The sequence below is a fragment of the Silurus meridionalis genome, chromosome 9 (assembly GCF_014805685.1).
Source record: "Silurus meridionalis isolate SWU-2019-XX chromosome 9, ASM1480568v1, whole genome shotgun sequence".
NCBI lineage: Eukaryota > Metazoa > Chordata > Actinopteri > Siluriformes > Siluridae > Silurus > Silurus meridionalis.
The window spans coordinates 18,442,645-18,459,429 of NC_060892.1; the positions used below are offsets into that span (position 1 = coordinate 18,442,645).

The following is a 16,785-nucleotide window of genomic DNA, read 5'->3' on the forward strand; positions in this document are numbered from 1 at the left end:
AAAGACGGCACGAAACAATTGCGATTTTGCAGCTTAATAAGCAAAAGGTAAATGCGTGTGGGCAACTTTTTGAACACTACAATATTGATATGAAAAATAGAGGCGAGGCTGTCGGTTTTGCAAAAATATCTGCAAATGTGTACAAAAAAAAATATATATATACTATCTATATAACGATGACGGCACACAAACTGGCACATTAATGCTTTTGCAGGGGGGAAAAAAAATGTCATTTGTAGATTTTTTTTTTAAGCGTATTAAGCGTATTTACTGATAATAAAGTACAATAGCATGAAAGCGCTACTTTTCCAAACCCATACAAATTAGAATGGGGGATGGGGAGTAGTACTCCTTAGTATTAAATAAAGGGTTCAATAAATAATTGCAAACTTTAAATATATAGATTTAACACAAATACACAAAACATACAAGTCTAAAAAGACACATGGTATCTTTTACGTAAACAATTTGTCTGTAAAATATACAGGAACACAAACTCGTACATAAATAAACAAACCGAGACAAAAAATTGTCAAAATAGGGAATTTGAACGCCATGTAAAAATAAAGATTTATGGGAGGGGAGGAAAGCTATCTTGGTCAGGAGGTTAAATAAACACACACACACACACACACACACACACACACACACACACACACACACACACACACACACACACACACAGTTTTTCTTTAAACCAGAATAAATATTAAAACAGAAAATGACATGAGAAAAAGGCAACTATCACCCCACATGAAAGAAACAAACAGGAACGAACAAAATTAAAAGCAACGCAACGTGGAGGTGTAAAAGAGGGGTGTAGAGACACTTGCACAACGGATGTGGTTCAGGACTAGCCTCCTCACGTTGCTAGCCAGCGTGGATATAGCAATGTCACATCCATCTATGTGCTTGAGTGCCTCTTTTTCCCCGGACGTTGGCATTGATGTTGGCAGGATGCTATTGTAGTTGCCATGAAGGGGAGGAGCAGCGAGGGCCGCGGGTGCAATGAGAAAACCGGGTGGCCATGCAGCTGCACAATGAGTAAGTCTCCAGCCTCCTCCTGTTCAGAGAGCTTCTTTTCTTTTCTTTTTTTTTTCCCCCTCAGTTCACTTGCGTTACAGGCGGTCCATGCGGAACGTATCTTCTGTGGCTGGGTCGGCCAGCACTATGTCTGGGTCGTTAAGCATGTGCAGCCCGTCCAGGGTCAGAGGATCGATCTTTAGCTCGTCCAGCGGGAACTGAGAGTCTGCATCGAAGCTGACATCGCCCACGCCGGCCAACGAGTTGCTCAGCTCCTTCGAGAGACTTGGTGGAGACTCGTCCGTCACTGACATTTATCATTTGAAAGAAACAAATGTAAAACCGTATAAATCAAAATGTGAGAATTCACAAGCAAGGGTTTGCATTAAACACAAATTTGTTACAATTCTGAACTCGTACGTTCACTGCACCTCAGCGTTACTGTCAGGGGAAAGTATAGCAGGTAGTGTTATAGGACAGTCTCGAGCAGAAGAAGCAGTAACAATGAACAAATCACCTAATACAGATAATGATGTCCATGTTGGACAATAAGGGGGTGAAAGTATCCAATTCGAATCAGAATAAGCACCGAATATTTATCATTGTATTTCCTTCTCATTTCAATAATAGACACGTGCGTACAGAGTGCCATATATTTAGCTCAGAATTCAGTAAAAAAATACAAATAAAATCCACCAAGTTAAAAATCCACCAACAGAAGTGTAAACAGAATTAAATACATTACTACCGGATTCTGACCTTAAACAGCTTCATACAGAAAACAATACAAAAAAAAAAAAAAAAACATTTGTGCATGGTGTTTATTATACATATCATACATTTATAGGCAGCTGATTCAATACTGATGGAGGGGCACATGGGCCGGGATCTGATAAATTTTGCCGACTGTGGAACCTGCTTCATGTGCAGGAGTCACTCTTTGGGCATTTTGCCAAAAAAGGCCTCTATCCATAAGAGTCCTGGTTTCAGATTCATGAGAAACAAACAGATTCAGTGATGCGTTCTGCACAGCACACCCTGGTGGCTAACAGTTTTCATCCAATTATACATATGAGAGGGCTAAAATAAGGTTTCTTGAGCTTTTGATTTGCTAAAAGTAGCCAATTGGTGCATCAATAGACTTGTGTTAAGATTGATGCGGTCTTGTATTCACTGGCAACTGCTGGAATCAGCACAACAAGACAGTGTGTGGATAGCTGGCTCCTCAGTGTCCCTATAAAGAGGATACATACACCACACTCTTACACATCCCAGTTACACATGCTGGTTTCTCAGAAACTTTGCGATGGTCAGCTTTATCAGACACTGTGTTGACAAAAGGCCATTCAACGTTCTCTGTGCTAAGTACAATGTCTCAATGAGAGCCTAAGCTGCCACAGCATATGAACACAGAGGCAAATGTGCAAATATGAGGCTAACACAGTGACTTCCTCATTGCCAAAGAGGAGCAGGACACAAACGGTCAGGATCATGGCTAAAAGCTAGATGTGGACTCTTAACCAAGTGAGATAAATACAAATAGGAGTGCAACTTGGCAGTTCAAGGAACAGTTGTGAATGCAAGAGTCCCTGAATACATCATGTTTTTAAACAATGAAATATTCATGAAGAAAACTAGAGTGTAAAGTGTGCATGCAAATTGAAGTAGGCCCAAACGTTAATTGGGATAAAAAAAAAGCAGTAAAGCTTAAAAACAGTGTCCTATAAGTCTCAATGCAGAAAGGAAACGTTTTCCAAAAATATTTTATGATTAGATTAGTGGCCCCCCACATATCAACACAATCACACGCCATTTTGTGATACAGTCACAAACTTTTATCTGCTGGTTCGTGTTCATGGACAGAAATGCCCCTTTCTTCGTGTCACTTTGCACGACTGCCTCCGTCTGGCTAAGTCTCCATAGCTACGAAGGCAGAGGTTAATGGGTAATGCTGACAGAAATGCTAAAGACCATCTTTTTCCCCGTTTTTATTAAAAGATCCGCAATAAATATATGGTTAGAGTTATACTGTAATTAATGTGTGTGCCTTTAATTAACACAGTCTCCTTAATTAACCTGGAGAAGATATTTACTGTATTTTGACTGGAAGGAACCACTGACTTATAATGCATTATAATACATGAACTACATTACAAAGAAAGTCGTCCTCATATAAAATGTCCAAATACTTATTTACCCCCACTTTGTTGCCGTTTTGTAATTTGGTAGCAAGTTTTTGCCAGCTAGCTTCTTTTCTGGTTTTCTTTCCCACGCATGAGCTACTTCAGAATACTCCTCATAACAACTATGTGTCTAATGGCCACCAACACCAATCCCAATAACTTTCACAAAAGTTAAATGCAAAAAACTAATAATAATTATAAAAAATAAAGAAAAACTTACCTGTTAGGATGATGTTGGGAATGTTGCCATGGTTACTGTAGCCTAGTTGCTGGGAGTCCTGCAAGTTGCCGTGGCTCCCAGATAAGCCCATCATGGCTGCCTGCGTGTAGTTGAGCGTAGTGCATGCATTGTACAGGCTGTTTGAACTGCTCGGGTTCTCGATCATGTTCATGTTGAACTGCTCGAGCTACGAAGTAACACAGGGTATTAAAATGACAGTAAAATGTATGAATAAGAATCATAGTTTCTGTACTGTTCTACTAAATCCATGACCTGTCGAGGAAAATAGTTAAATCTCTGTTTGTGTTGACAAAGAAAAAAAAAAAAAAGATCAATCAGAAGAGAATTGAATGAATGGACTGAATAGCTGGCACCTGGTGGGAAAGAGCGTTGGTCTGTCGGGACGCCATCTGGTGCTCGTAGAACGAATCGCCAAAAATACTCCCCACCACTGGAATGTGCTACGAATACAGTGAGAGACAACACAATTACTTTAGCGGAACTGGGACAGCGTCTGTTGGTGTGACAATGTTTATGTACACAGCAGGACGAGGGTGCAAGATGCTGACACACGCGATGTCTAGCACAAGACATCCACGCAAAACAGCTGAAGACATCTGATTTAAAAAAAATAATAAAAGCAGTGACTTTTTCTTAACATGATTTCAGCAAATCGTTTATTCTCCACAAAAGCAAAAAAATTTTAATAAATCTAATTAATCCTCCATTTCTAGGAACAGGTATTGAAATGATTATTCCAGATATAAGGAAAGAAAACTGATTTCAAACACAAATTGACAGCTCTAGCATATGTAACACTTAAAACATTGACACCATATTCTACTAACAATAGGTTCAGATTTCGAATAGCTTTAATGTAATGATTGGATTTGACTGTGGAACTGATTTGTGGATGGTAAACGATCTTCAGTGGTATACAAGAACCATAGCTTTTCGTGAATAAAACGTCAGTCAACATAACAACAACAGCAACAGTAAAATGTCAACAGATAAAGCTGTTGGAAATGATTTTTTTTAAACGCTCATGTTACTTTTTTTTTTTAAAATGCCACTGTAAATTTCCTGGACTCTGGAACCAAATTTACTCCGCAGTCCAGCTGTTTATAGCCAATCGGAGAACTTCTCTGCAAAGACGCAGGGTTGCCTGCCAGTCAGTTGTTTTGCATGTGCAGAGCAGGAGAGACGTGTTGGGCTAGGTGTAATCGATTCCAATGATGACAGTAAAGACAGACAAAGCTGAAGTTCGATTAAAGGTTCACAGAATTAAATAAAGAATAGCACTGAAAGTGAAGGTGCCAATAAAGAAATAAGCAAAAACACAGAAAAGATGCAATTAGCAAAAAATGTCTGCCTCGGTTTTCTATTGAAAATAAAAATCGTACTCCGTTAGTAACATCAGCTCTTGTACACTCTAACGATACTTTTTAAAAAGTCTATGCTTTTAATAAAGTGTATACCCATTTATAACCTAGATTCCAAAAAAAGTTGGAACACATAGACCACGTATTAAATGTTTAAACTGATGAAATGTACAATTTTAAGAAAAAAAAAAAGAGGTCATTTTGAATTTGATGTTTGCAACACGTCTCAAAAAAGTTGGGACAGGGCAACAAAAGTCTTGAAAGAAAATAAGGTTTAAAAATTAAACTAATGAGTTTAACTGCCAATAGGTCTGTAAGATGATTGGGTATAAATAGTGCATATAAGAGATGGGCAGAGCTTCACCAATCTATGAAAAGACTGTGTCTACAAATTGTGAAACATTTTTAGAATGTCTTCAACATAAAATTGCAAAAGAGTTAAATATCTCATTATTTACATAATATCATAAAAAGTTTCAAATGTTCTGGAGAAATCTCTGTGCACAATGGACAAGGGCAAAAATCAATATATTGCATGAACATGATTCTCGAGCCCTTAGACGGCTCTGCACTGAAAACGATCATTCTGTAATGGAAATCATCTCATTAACACCTCCAGAAATCATAGTCTGTGAACACAGTTTGCCATGTCATTCACAAGTACAGGTTAAAAGACTTCTGTCATGCAAAGAAGAAGGCATGCGTGAACATGATCCTGAAATGCCACCATCCTCTCTGGGCCAAAGCTCACATAAAATCTACTGAGGCAAAGTTCAAAACTGTTCAGTAGTCAGATTACATTTTCTTTTTGGAAACCATGGACACCATGTCCTCTGGACTAAAGAGATGAGGGACCATCTGGCTTGTTATCAGCGCTCAGTACAAGAACCACATTTCTGATGGTATGGAAGTGCACCAGTGCTTGCACATTTGGAAAGTCTCCATCGATGCTGCAGGATATATACAGGTTTTAGAGTAACAAATTCTTCCATCCAGAAAGCTTATTTTTTTTGGGAAGGCCTTGCATAATCCTGGATCAGACCCATAGGACAACATTCCTCCCCAAAACTTCAGCAAACGGTTTCCAAGTTGCATGAGGTATACAAACAGATGTACACAGTGGTAAACATGGCCCTGTCCCAACTTTTTTTTTGTTGAGACCATCAAATTCAAAATGACCTTCATTTTTTCCTTAAAATGGTTTATATTCTCAGTTTAAACATTCAATATGTTTTTTTGTTTTATTGTGAATAGGATTGGAATTTATGAGAATTGCAAATCATTGCACTCTGTTTTAATAAACATTTTGCACAGCACCCCAACTTTTTTTTTAATTGGAGCTGTATTATTATAACGCATTAATCATGACTTACTGTATTAATAACGCAGATGTACTTCAACATCCAAATACATGCAACTCTATCACTTATAAGTAATTCAAACAGTAACATAAATGCAGCTATAACTGTTATTGTAATTATCATGTAGGTTTGAGTTGCCATTGTAAATGTATTTATGGAACAGAAGTACCGTATTTATGGATTTTTCCTGGGTTTTTCCCAGTTTCACAACTTCAAGCCAAAAAACTGAGCCCCAAAAAATTTGACCAATGAAATTGCGAATGAATTGCTTTTTTATTTTTCTTGGCAACAGCGTTACGGGTTAGTCAAAGAAACTTAGAAATAAGCATCAGAAAATAATAAGGACATAATCCTCGGTCTTGCACACATGCAGTAATACCGGAAAAAATGCGGTGGCAGGCTATTCCCAAAATACAGCTCTGCTCTTAAAGGAGCCACAACATATTTCACCCTTACACCAGACACTGTCTTTCGTCAAAGCCTGTGCAAAGTTCATTAGTTTCAGTGTAGGCATAGGCTTATAGACAGGTGCGGCTTATTTATGTTAAAAATACAAATATTTGTAAAATTCAGTGGTTGTTGCTTATATTTGGGTGCGCTTAATAGTCCGGAAATTACGGTACTTCTTCGTGAATATGAATGAGGCTGCAATTAATTATTAGCACAGACTTGAAATAAATTTTACAGTTATAAAGATGGCTAAATCTGTTACCTAAAACAGCTTTATATCATGTTTTTGTGGGATTTTTGTGGCAGTTTAAATTTACAGAAGTACTCTTGATTTTATTTCAAAGCAAGATGATCAGCTCTGGTTAAATTCACGCCATGCAGCGAGCCAGAATTATGGCTCCATACATGGCGACATTGACCGAAGCATCATGCTACAAGATTTAGCCTCATGACGTTTTATATCTAAGCCAAAACTTGTTGGTGACCATAGCCGTAGTGCAGTGGTTTTCAACCCTTGTCCTGTTAGCTTTCTCTGATGTGTATTATGGCTTTTACCTATTTTGTTTCTTATTTATTTTATTCAAATACAGTTTACCAATATTACCTTTCATTTAATTTAAATAAATCAATTTACTTGACTGGGAGTCAGATTTCTCCCTCAGTACATGAGAGTAATATGCTGTATTTTCAGACACAGCAAAACATTTAAAAGTGCATTTTGTGTTCAAATCAATAATAAACTGAACATCAGGTTACTTTAATAAGAAAAAAAAAAAGTTGAATCTTTAAAATAATCATTAGAGCAAGCAAAGCACTAAAGATTCGAATTGCTGCTATTAAAAAAAATGCTTTTAATAGGAACAGGATCTTATCTGTCCATTCAGCAAGGACGCATGTAGTAAAAAGCAAGAAACATAAAATGTGAAATTAAAGATTTTTTTAAAAGTTGAAACGCTTTCGGTTTGATTGAGCTAAGAATATCAGCCTTTAGCCAAAGAACGCCGATTCATGTAGCCGAGCGGGAAACATTTATTTGAAAGCATGCTCACAGCTGAGGTAGGGGTTAAGATTCACTGAACTGACTGAAAAGTAGCTTTGAACTTTTGTTTCTGTTTTTGTCGATATATAGCACAGTTTTCTACAGCGTTGACATTTGAAATGATGTAGCGTTTATCTATAGTATAGACTATAATATAATCTCTATATTGGGGCATTAAAAAAAAATTTCCGCGAAACGAAATCCAGCTTTCGATATTCTAGCTATTTGGTTATCGGTAGGTTTTTAATTTGACGACGTTCCTTTTGCTTCACTGTGGGTGGAGTCTTTGTAAAAGTGTGTTCTCACCATTACCAAACTGAACTGGATAGATCAGTCATAAAACCAAATGATGTATTTCGCTGACTACATCTAGAACAAAACAAATAACCATAATAGGTTCACACTAAAACAAAGAATATGCATTCTCCAGGACCAAGCTTAGAAACACTGCACCAGGGAGTAAAATAAATACAGACAGTGCAACAAACAAAGTACAATAAACAGCCTGGGTATGAACATTTGCCAGCTCTATATATAGACACGAATAACCAGTACTTTGCCCCTGGGGAATATAATGTTGTTATACTGAATTTGGCATTACAGTAAATGCATCTATAAACAGCAGCACAGCTGAAACACCGTCACATCCCAGACTAGCTGACTAACACGCTGCTACCACATCCAGCAAAAATATAGATCCTGACATGCAGTGTAGCAGCATATTAAGTCAGTCACCCACTTGTACATTCTGCCCGTCACAGTGACAGTAACATACACATATATAACACAGAGGGGGGAAAAAAAACAGCATTATCTGAGCAATGAGAATGGTGCTGAAAGGCAGACAGAAAGAAGTGTAGGATAAAGATCAGAGCGCAGAGATGTTGATGAGCAGAAAAAAAGCACAACAAGCAAACATGGTGAGAGGGGATTCCGCCCTTACTTGAGGCGAGCCTCCAGGCGAGAAGCCCTGGTTGGAGACTGGTGAGGTTGGAGACTGGTTGGCCGGAGAGCCAGTCTGATTGCGATACTGCTGAAAGCAAGAGGCCTTTCAGAAAGACATCACATGTCCACTAAGAGCTCACATGCCTATGCACCTCGGAAAAACACGAGGATGCTCCAGATTGATGCCAGCAGACAACCTGAACTGTGCTCTTAGCAATACTCCAGTTTTCATCTCGGCATTAAATGCATTCATAAAGCTTTCCATCAGAACCTTCCAATACTGCACATGCTCAATGAACAAACATGAGGCTTAAGTTTAAGTTCAGAGTGCACTCACCGAGCTGACTGGTGCGCTTGTGGCTGTTGGTGATTGGCTGGACAAGGAGGTCTGGGGCTGGCTGGAGCTGACGGTGATTGGCGGCAGCTGAATAAGGCGGATGTTCTGTGGCAGTGTCTGCTGCTGCTTCTGCAGATCGTTCAGCAGGCTGAGCAGTGAGTACTGTGACAGCTGCTGCTCCAGAGACATGCTGTCCATCGCAATTGTCTGTAGAACATTAGAGGTTTCAAACGCTTGTATGTTTTCACATTTTACACTTGTACTGACGTCATACGCATCAATATGTTTCATTATTGTCCTTTTGTGGTTCAAAGCAGGGTGGAAATTATGGCATCAGCTAAAAACGCCTGTCAAAGTCGGATGAACTCTGGTTTCCTTCAAAACATCAAGACATTTGTGCCTTTGTAGGGTTAGACAAATCAATACCAGGGCACCCAGGACAAGTAACTTATATTAGTATTATCAGTTTCTCATTCAAGAGTTGATGAGGAATATATGGCTAGTGTTTTGGTCATTGACAGGAGAGCTTGAGTATGCCGTCCCGATCCACCTTCTTAATTTTGCTCCCTCGGCTCCCATGGACATATTATGTAGGTATTATTTTTATTCATTATTTTACCAACTGACAAATTTTCCAGGCTAGGTGTAAAAAACTGAGTAAAATTAACTGCATTGAACAAAGACAAGCAGACTGACACACGCACACACACACTGAAACATCCCAGTAATATAGGCACTCTTAGAACACCTGACCAATCTAATTCATGGACCAGAACTAACTGTGAAGTGTTTCCCACACCTTCTCCTGCTTTCATAAACTCTAATAAACTCATTTCTAATCCTGTCCATCGTCGTCACTCCCAACGAAAACCTCAACATCTTCAGCTCTGCTACCTCCAGGTCCACCTCCTGTCTTTTACTCAATGCCACTGTCTCTAAACTATACAACATAGCAGGTCTCACCACAGTCCTATAAACTTTCCCTTTCACTCTTGCAGATACTCTTCTATCACAAATCACTCCTGCTATCACTCTTCTCCACCCACTTCACCCTGCCTGCACACTTTTCTTCACTTCTCTAACACACTCTCCATCACTTTGCACTGTTGACCCCAGATACCTAAACTCCTCCACCTTCTCCCTGCAACCGCACCACTCCACTGCCCTCCCTCTCATTCACACACATGTACTCTGTCTTACTCCTACTGACTTTCATTCCCCTTCTCTCCAGCATGTACCTCCACCCCTCCAGGCTCTTCTCAACCTGCTCCCTACTCTCACCATGAATCACGGACTATGTATTAATGCACATAATGAAGTCATAGCATAAGATAAAGAATTATATTGAAGCTTTTACTTGCCCAGTGGTCTTATGATTTGTCGTCCCCTGTGATATATAAAATGGCCCATAACCATGCTCAGACAGAGGGAATTGAGTTTCTCTTGCTTGTAGGAGCTTATCAGAATAATGACTATTACGACTGAATATTAAAAGATGGACACCTGCCAATTTCCTTCAATATGAAATATTGAGTGTGAAATATTTGCAAACCAGCATGCATATTAAAGACGTTTATAGGCTAGTGAGTGTTTTGTTAAAAAAACTCTTTTTGGTAAGAATTTATTTAATTGTAATTATTTTTTTTAAAAGTTAATTTAAAAACAACTTTTACCTTAAAAAAATTATAAATATAATGGAAAAAATTATTACACAAATTCAACTGCAACCATTAAGTTCGGGATTATTTTGAAAAATAGTAATAAAAAGATAAATCGGTGTTAAAGGTGTAACAATTGACATAATAAACTACAATTATTACCAGAACAGATACTATTTTGCCATGGCGCCCAGCTGAAAAACCTTTTTTAGAATCGATTCTGAAACTTGCCTGAGAAATGGGCATCTGAGGTGAGAGGGTGGGAGAGAGAGTCGGTGAGAGTTGTTGTGGGCACGATTGCTGCTGCTGGGCATCAATGTTGAGCGTGAGCGCAGTGGGGACAGGGCTGGAGGCAGCCACATGGCTGGCAGCGCTGATGCCCAGGTGGGTGAGGTTGGTGCTCAGATTGCCTGTACTGTTGGATGTGTTGGGGGATGGGAAGGTCACGGGGTCGTCCGGGTCCAGAGGAGTGGGAAGGGGAGGAGGGAACTGGATGTTGGTGAGGTCGGGCAAAGAGCCGCCTGCGCTGTGTGTGGCCGGCATCAACGTGGCGTTCACTTCTTGATCAGGGGATGGGAATATGCTAAAAAAAAAAAAACGATATTAAAATGTAAACATGTTTTTCGTTGAGCATCCCGAATCATTCACTGATATATGAAACAGCATGTACACATATATAAAGCGTTTCTCACTCGTTTCATTGTTAACCATTTAAATATAAATGATCCATTGTTATAATCCTAATGATACACAATACAGCATGAACTCACTTAATCCCTGGAACATCATGTGATTTGGGATGTAGTGATGCCTTCTGGTCATCTTTTTCCATTTCTGTTTCAGGTTCATCTGTATCTGGGGGTGTGAGCAAGACGACTAGAAAGGAGAAAAAAAAATTTTTTAAAAAAGGCCACAAATGAGTTTTCTTCACCTAGCAAAATTAGGTGAGCCCACTTGTTTTTAGGTTTTATCACATGTACCTCGTTTAGGCTGCAGTTCTTGGGATCCTCCGACGAAAGTGTCTTGCTGCGCCGGATTCATGGCGCTCTGATGTAGCGCGGAGTCAGAATTGGTCCTGTATTCAGGTTAAAGGCAGGAGTTAGAAATGGTATGAAGCACTATGTGGAATTAAGATTTTAAATCTGAATGGCCAAATGTGGCTTACCTCCTCCAGCTGGTGTCCGGGGGAGGTGACAGATACACTGAGCCATAAGGACAGCTGTCGATGTAAGTCTCTGTGTTAAGGAAAACGTTGCTGCACGTCACCAACAATTTTTGCATGTTTTTAAACAAGTCAGCATGACAGCCACTAATCTTGGAAGGTGAGGGTTTTCACTTGATTACTCAGACCCATGGCAAAACAGACCGTTTAGTTTTTTTTAAACACGTTGGGAGAATGCTTATTTTTTTTGTGCTCTTTATGTAAACAGATGTCTCTGATTGGTTAGAATTAACATGACTGAGAGAAAGAAAGAGGGCCAGTTTTTCCTCCTCCGGAGACTACATTATATGGAGAAATCCAGTGGAAAAGTCAATGTGTATAATACAGTCTGGTGTAGCAGAGTCTCTACTTCCTCATTCACTTCTGATTCATTGCTAAATAAAACATTTCAATTGTCACTGGAAATCTGAGAAGCTGAAACAATAATTGATGAAAAAGGAATAAAAGATAGAACTTCATCATGCTACTGGGATCTTGTATGTGTTCTTGTCTCCATCAATCTCCAAAAACTGCTTTATCCTGGTCAGAGTCCTGGTGCCTCTTTGGTGAATTCAAACCCAGATGGGATGTCGGTCCATCACAGCTCACCAATACACACATATATACACACACCCCTTTACACACGCATTCAAACCTAAGGCCAATTTAAAATAACCAAACTACCAAATTACATACTTTTGGGAGGTAAGAGGAACTCAGAAAACCTGGAAGAAAGCAATGCAGCCACGAGGAGACCATGTATAACTATATAAGGATATAAGGATCGATCCCTGGACACCTGGAGCAGTGTCATTGCCATACTGTAACACAATGCTAAAACGTTTGGATCTGCATTCACAAAGAAAAATCTCTGACGAGGGATTAATGGTTCCTGAGAGGTTCTCGGTAAAAACCTATTCAGAAAACCACTGAGAAGAACGTTTGCTACGGATGATGGAATGCTTTCCGAATGAATATTAATTCTTATTTTTCGATGAGGTAACAGGGCTTCAGGGTAAATTCAAGCTGCATTTAATTAAACTTAAATGCAGCTCAATTCTCAAAGGAAAAACAATCATGGAAACGCTCACATTATGTACTTGGCTCAGGCTCCGTCAGTTCTATGCGTGTGTATTAATGACAGGAGTTCTATTTAATCAATCAATTTACAGCGGTTACGTAGTCAAGCGTTTAATGTTTTATAGCGAATATATATGTATTTTTAATAACAACTTTAAAATTCGTAATTATGACATTTTCGGATTTATAGGAACAGGTCGGGATTTATGAGTTTACTGTGAAGGCCATGTAACTAGTGGCAGTCAATATTGTAAAATGCCATCACTAGAAGCAATGATGGAGTTGCCCATAGAAGACAAATAATTTGATCTGAAACATGATTTAAAGATTATATCTGCACCTCATCTTTGCTACGTAACTGTAATTCTTATGATCGAGTTGTAGAGACTTTATTCTGTGCATTAATAGGTATGAACGCAGGCCTTAACATCGCATGTGATTGGGCCTTAATGCCTTGCTGACCTACTCTTAAGTTTTAGGATTAAAAACTAATCTCATAAAGCAGCCAGTTCGGAGCTCATTTACACTCCTGATTGTTTCACTTATTCAAAAGAATTCAAACACAACAGCATTAAATGGACAGAAGAAAGACAAACCCATGGAATTCTCCGCACCAGCGAGACAATAAGCGAAGGATATCTGGCGCCCGTGTTTATCCACTGACAGAGGCCTGCGGTGAGGGGACGTGATCCGATTTCGGTCTCGATACACGCGGTCCACCAGGCCGTGGTGCCGAGTCGTTCGACTAGTATCCAGAACTGTAGTCTGAAAAGGAATCTGAGAAGTTGAAGGATCCAATCTTCGCCGGCAAAATTCACGTGTACAGCACAATCAAACTTAACACTCCATCATTGGTTTGGTTTGACTCCAAACATCAAACCGATTCTAAACATAATGCAGTGCGGGTTTGCCCGAGGATGGAGCGGAGTTATGAAAGCATAAAAGCAATGAATCCATTGTACAGTTTCTGTTGTCTTGTTTATGTGAGGTAAATGAAAAGCGATGTCAAAGGCAGTGATGTCACTTCACCCCCCCCACACAATGATACATGGATCCACTGTTAGCGCAAGGCAGGATGGATTACAAATTCTCATCCTCTGCTATATGGCATTATTTGAGGGTAGGATGTGAGGCACATGTGTGCTGTGTCTTTAAATGTCGGCTGCTGTTAAAAGTAACAGATGGATGATGCAGGCAAAGTAAGATCCTAATATTTGAATGCGAGACACACTAGACGGTGTATATCATGTTAAAAAAAGAGCACGTAATAAGTGCTGCAAACAAAACATTTGTGACGTGATAAAAGATAAAAACTAGCATATTCATTCTTTTTGGATTCCCAACCAGTTCCTAAAAACTGATTCCTAGATTCGATCAGATCACAGATTACGTACAACAGTTATATAGGTCAATTACATCCGAACTGGAAACTAGGCCAGCGACAGGGTCACGGGCGGTCGCGCTGTGCGATTGAGCTCATTGTTTACTTTTCCTCGTCTCTGTAAACATTCAAATCAACGACATTAAAAAGTCTAACACAATATTATCTTTTTCAGTTTTTAGAGTGCAAGTATATATTAATAATACCTTTAAAAATAAAAGTATACTTTGGTAAAACTTTGGTAACTTCTGGGAATCTTAAGCAAGTTATTGGGTTCCAACTACAAGTGAAGACATTAAGCACATTATTGTCAGGTGACTTAATAATTATAATAAGTAGTAAGTGTAATAAGCATGCATACAGTGTGGACATTTATGGCATTTGGCAGACGCCCTTGCAGTCTTAGTCATACAGCTGAGGTTGAGGGTTTAGGGCCTTGCCTAAGGACCCAGCAATGTCAGCTTGGTGTCCGAGAAGTCCAACATCTTATCCACTGAGCTACCATTTACTTTACACACTGGATTTACACAGAGGTGCCTTAATCCATGTGAACTGATCATTGAGTACTAGACATCTTTCAGCAGCAAAATTTCTTTACATGCAGAAATATGTCCAGCAGTCTGGGGGGGAGGGGGGTGTTTACTTTCGGCTTGATTTGTGCTTCTGATGCACATGTGCAAGATGTTATATTTATATTCCCTTTCACCACTGACATGGGTTCAGAAAATGGTATTTACTACATACTATGACACGGATTACTTTCAAACCCAAAAAAACAAAAAAAGAAAGACAAAAAGAGAGAGAGGTTTGCATCTGATACAATTTCTAATAGCTCACCTGAAAAGGCAGGTCAGTGTTGCTATTTCCAATCTGATTGACATTGGGCAGTGAACCTCCATAGCACTGAGCACGATTCTGGCCCAGTTGCAAATACTGGGTCTTCTGTAACTGCAGCTGTGCAAAATAAAAGCGCATGAATGAGTGCCAGAGTGAATGACAGCATGAACGCATGAATGAAACAGAACTGAACTCAAAATCTCATCCATGGACAACGAAGAATCCAAACAGATCAGATGCATCGTGAGAAAAGCGGATCAGTGAAGTTTCGGCCATTTATGGCAATGTTTTAGAAGGCTTTCTTACAATCAACGTGGTGCGCATGAGATAAAACCTGGCTGGACTTTTTTTTTGCTGGCAAAGTTTAAGAATGAGACAGCAGAACAGGATCTGTGACACGAACACCGACCCATATCCATGCAAAAAAAACTAACCAGAACCAATTACAGTTTCTGCAATACAAACAAATCAATAACAAACAAATTAACGATGCTCATGTTTGCATGTGGATGTGATGCGTTTTAGACGTGCGAGATTGGACGGTTCAGGTGCGCGCTGCACTGGAAGTAGCCGTGCAGCTGTGCAGCACATCTGTAGCCCATTTTGTCGCGCAGAGCTCGCGCACTAAACCGCTTTCCACGCGTTCACGATATATAGAAAAAAAATTACAAAATAATATTAATAATAATAAAAAAAACTGCAGTTTTTCTCGTGCTTTTCTTTTCTTTTTTTTATCGTGGACATGGAGAGAATAAATTAAACAACCCGATTGGGAAGGTGGCGGATTTGTGTGTTTTGCTCCAGAACCGTGATGGGCAGAGAGCTGCTAGCGCAGCGGCTAGTCGGTGTAACCGGGAGATGCGGCTGGAGGAGGAGGAGGAGGAGGAGGAGGAAGAGGAGGAGAGAGAGAGAGAGAGAGAGAGAGAGAGAGAGAGAGAGAGAGAGAAATAATAATAAATCACGACCCCGTCGCGGGGGAAATCTCGGCACGTACCCGCGCAGCTCGAGTAATGCTCAGGTCTTTCATGACTTCCTCGAACGCCGCCGTCTCCTCCGCCTGCTTTTGGTTGTGCAGCGCGATCTTCTCGCTGAATTTCCGCGGATTGTTTGAGGTCGCCATCTTCCGTTCTTCTCCCAAAACAGACCCTTTTGCGCCAGACGTGCGCGCCGCCGTCGCCTCGTCACGCGCGCGGAGGATTTTGGGCTTTGAAGTCACCGCGCGCGCCGAACGCGCCGCACATGTAGGCAGAGCGCGTGCAGGAGCAGCGCGCGTTCAACCAACGATTATGCTGCTGAATTGTCCAATTCAAAGTATCTAATACAAAATAAACATTATAATGCAAGAAAAACATTAGATACATAATAGATATAATACAAATTAAACACAATAGAAACAAAACCCACTGTAATACAGAATAAACACGATGAAATATAAACACTATAATACAGAATAAACACTATAATGCAAAATATTAACCATAATGCAATTAACACTATAATACAGAATAAACAGTATAATACAAATATAAACCATAATACACAATAAGCACCATAATGCAGAATAAAAACTATTTAAACAATTAATTAGAACCCATTAATTGTAAATAATACAGTCTGCTACAATGACTTCAGTTGGCATCACCCATCAGTTAACCATTAAAAAAATAACTATAATGACATTTGGTGCC

At 39.6% G+C, this 16,785-nt stretch overlaps 1 protein-coding gene across 5 annotated transcripts; it reads right to left on the reverse strand.

The window, feature by feature from the left end:
* Nucleotides 1–379: 379 nt before the first annotated feature.
* Nucleotides 380–16,271, reverse strand: crtc1b (CREB regulated transcription coactivator 1b). Of its 5 annotated transcripts, none has more exons than XM_046857059.1 (12): nucleotides 16,092–16,271; nucleotides 15,098–15,214; nucleotides 13,519–13,644; nucleotides 11,764–11,825; nucleotides 11,579–11,673; nucleotides 11,369–11,474; nucleotides 10,830–11,181; nucleotides 8,941–9,147; nucleotides 8,602–8,688; nucleotides 3,801–3,887; nucleotides 3,427–3,613; nucleotides 380–1,330 (listed from the first exon to the last, which is right to left on the reverse strand). In XM_046857059.1, exons 1-12 carry the CDS (start codon nucleotides 16,215–16,217, stop codon nucleotides 1,119–1,121), a joined length of 1,764 nt encoding a protein of 587 aa, XP_046713015.1. In that variant the 5' UTR covers nucleotides 16,218–16,271; the 3' UTR covers nucleotides 380–1,118. The 5 variants fall into 5 exon arrangements, with proteins under 5 accessions (XP_046713015.1, XP_046713014.1, XP_046713012.1 ...); XM_046857058.1 differs by having other exon boundaries at nucleotides 11,764–11,833; nucleotides 13,494–13,644; XM_046857056.1 differs by having other exon boundaries at nucleotides 11,764–11,833; nucleotides 13,476–13,644.
* Between the last annotated feature and the right edge of the window lie 514 nt (nucleotides 16,272–16,785).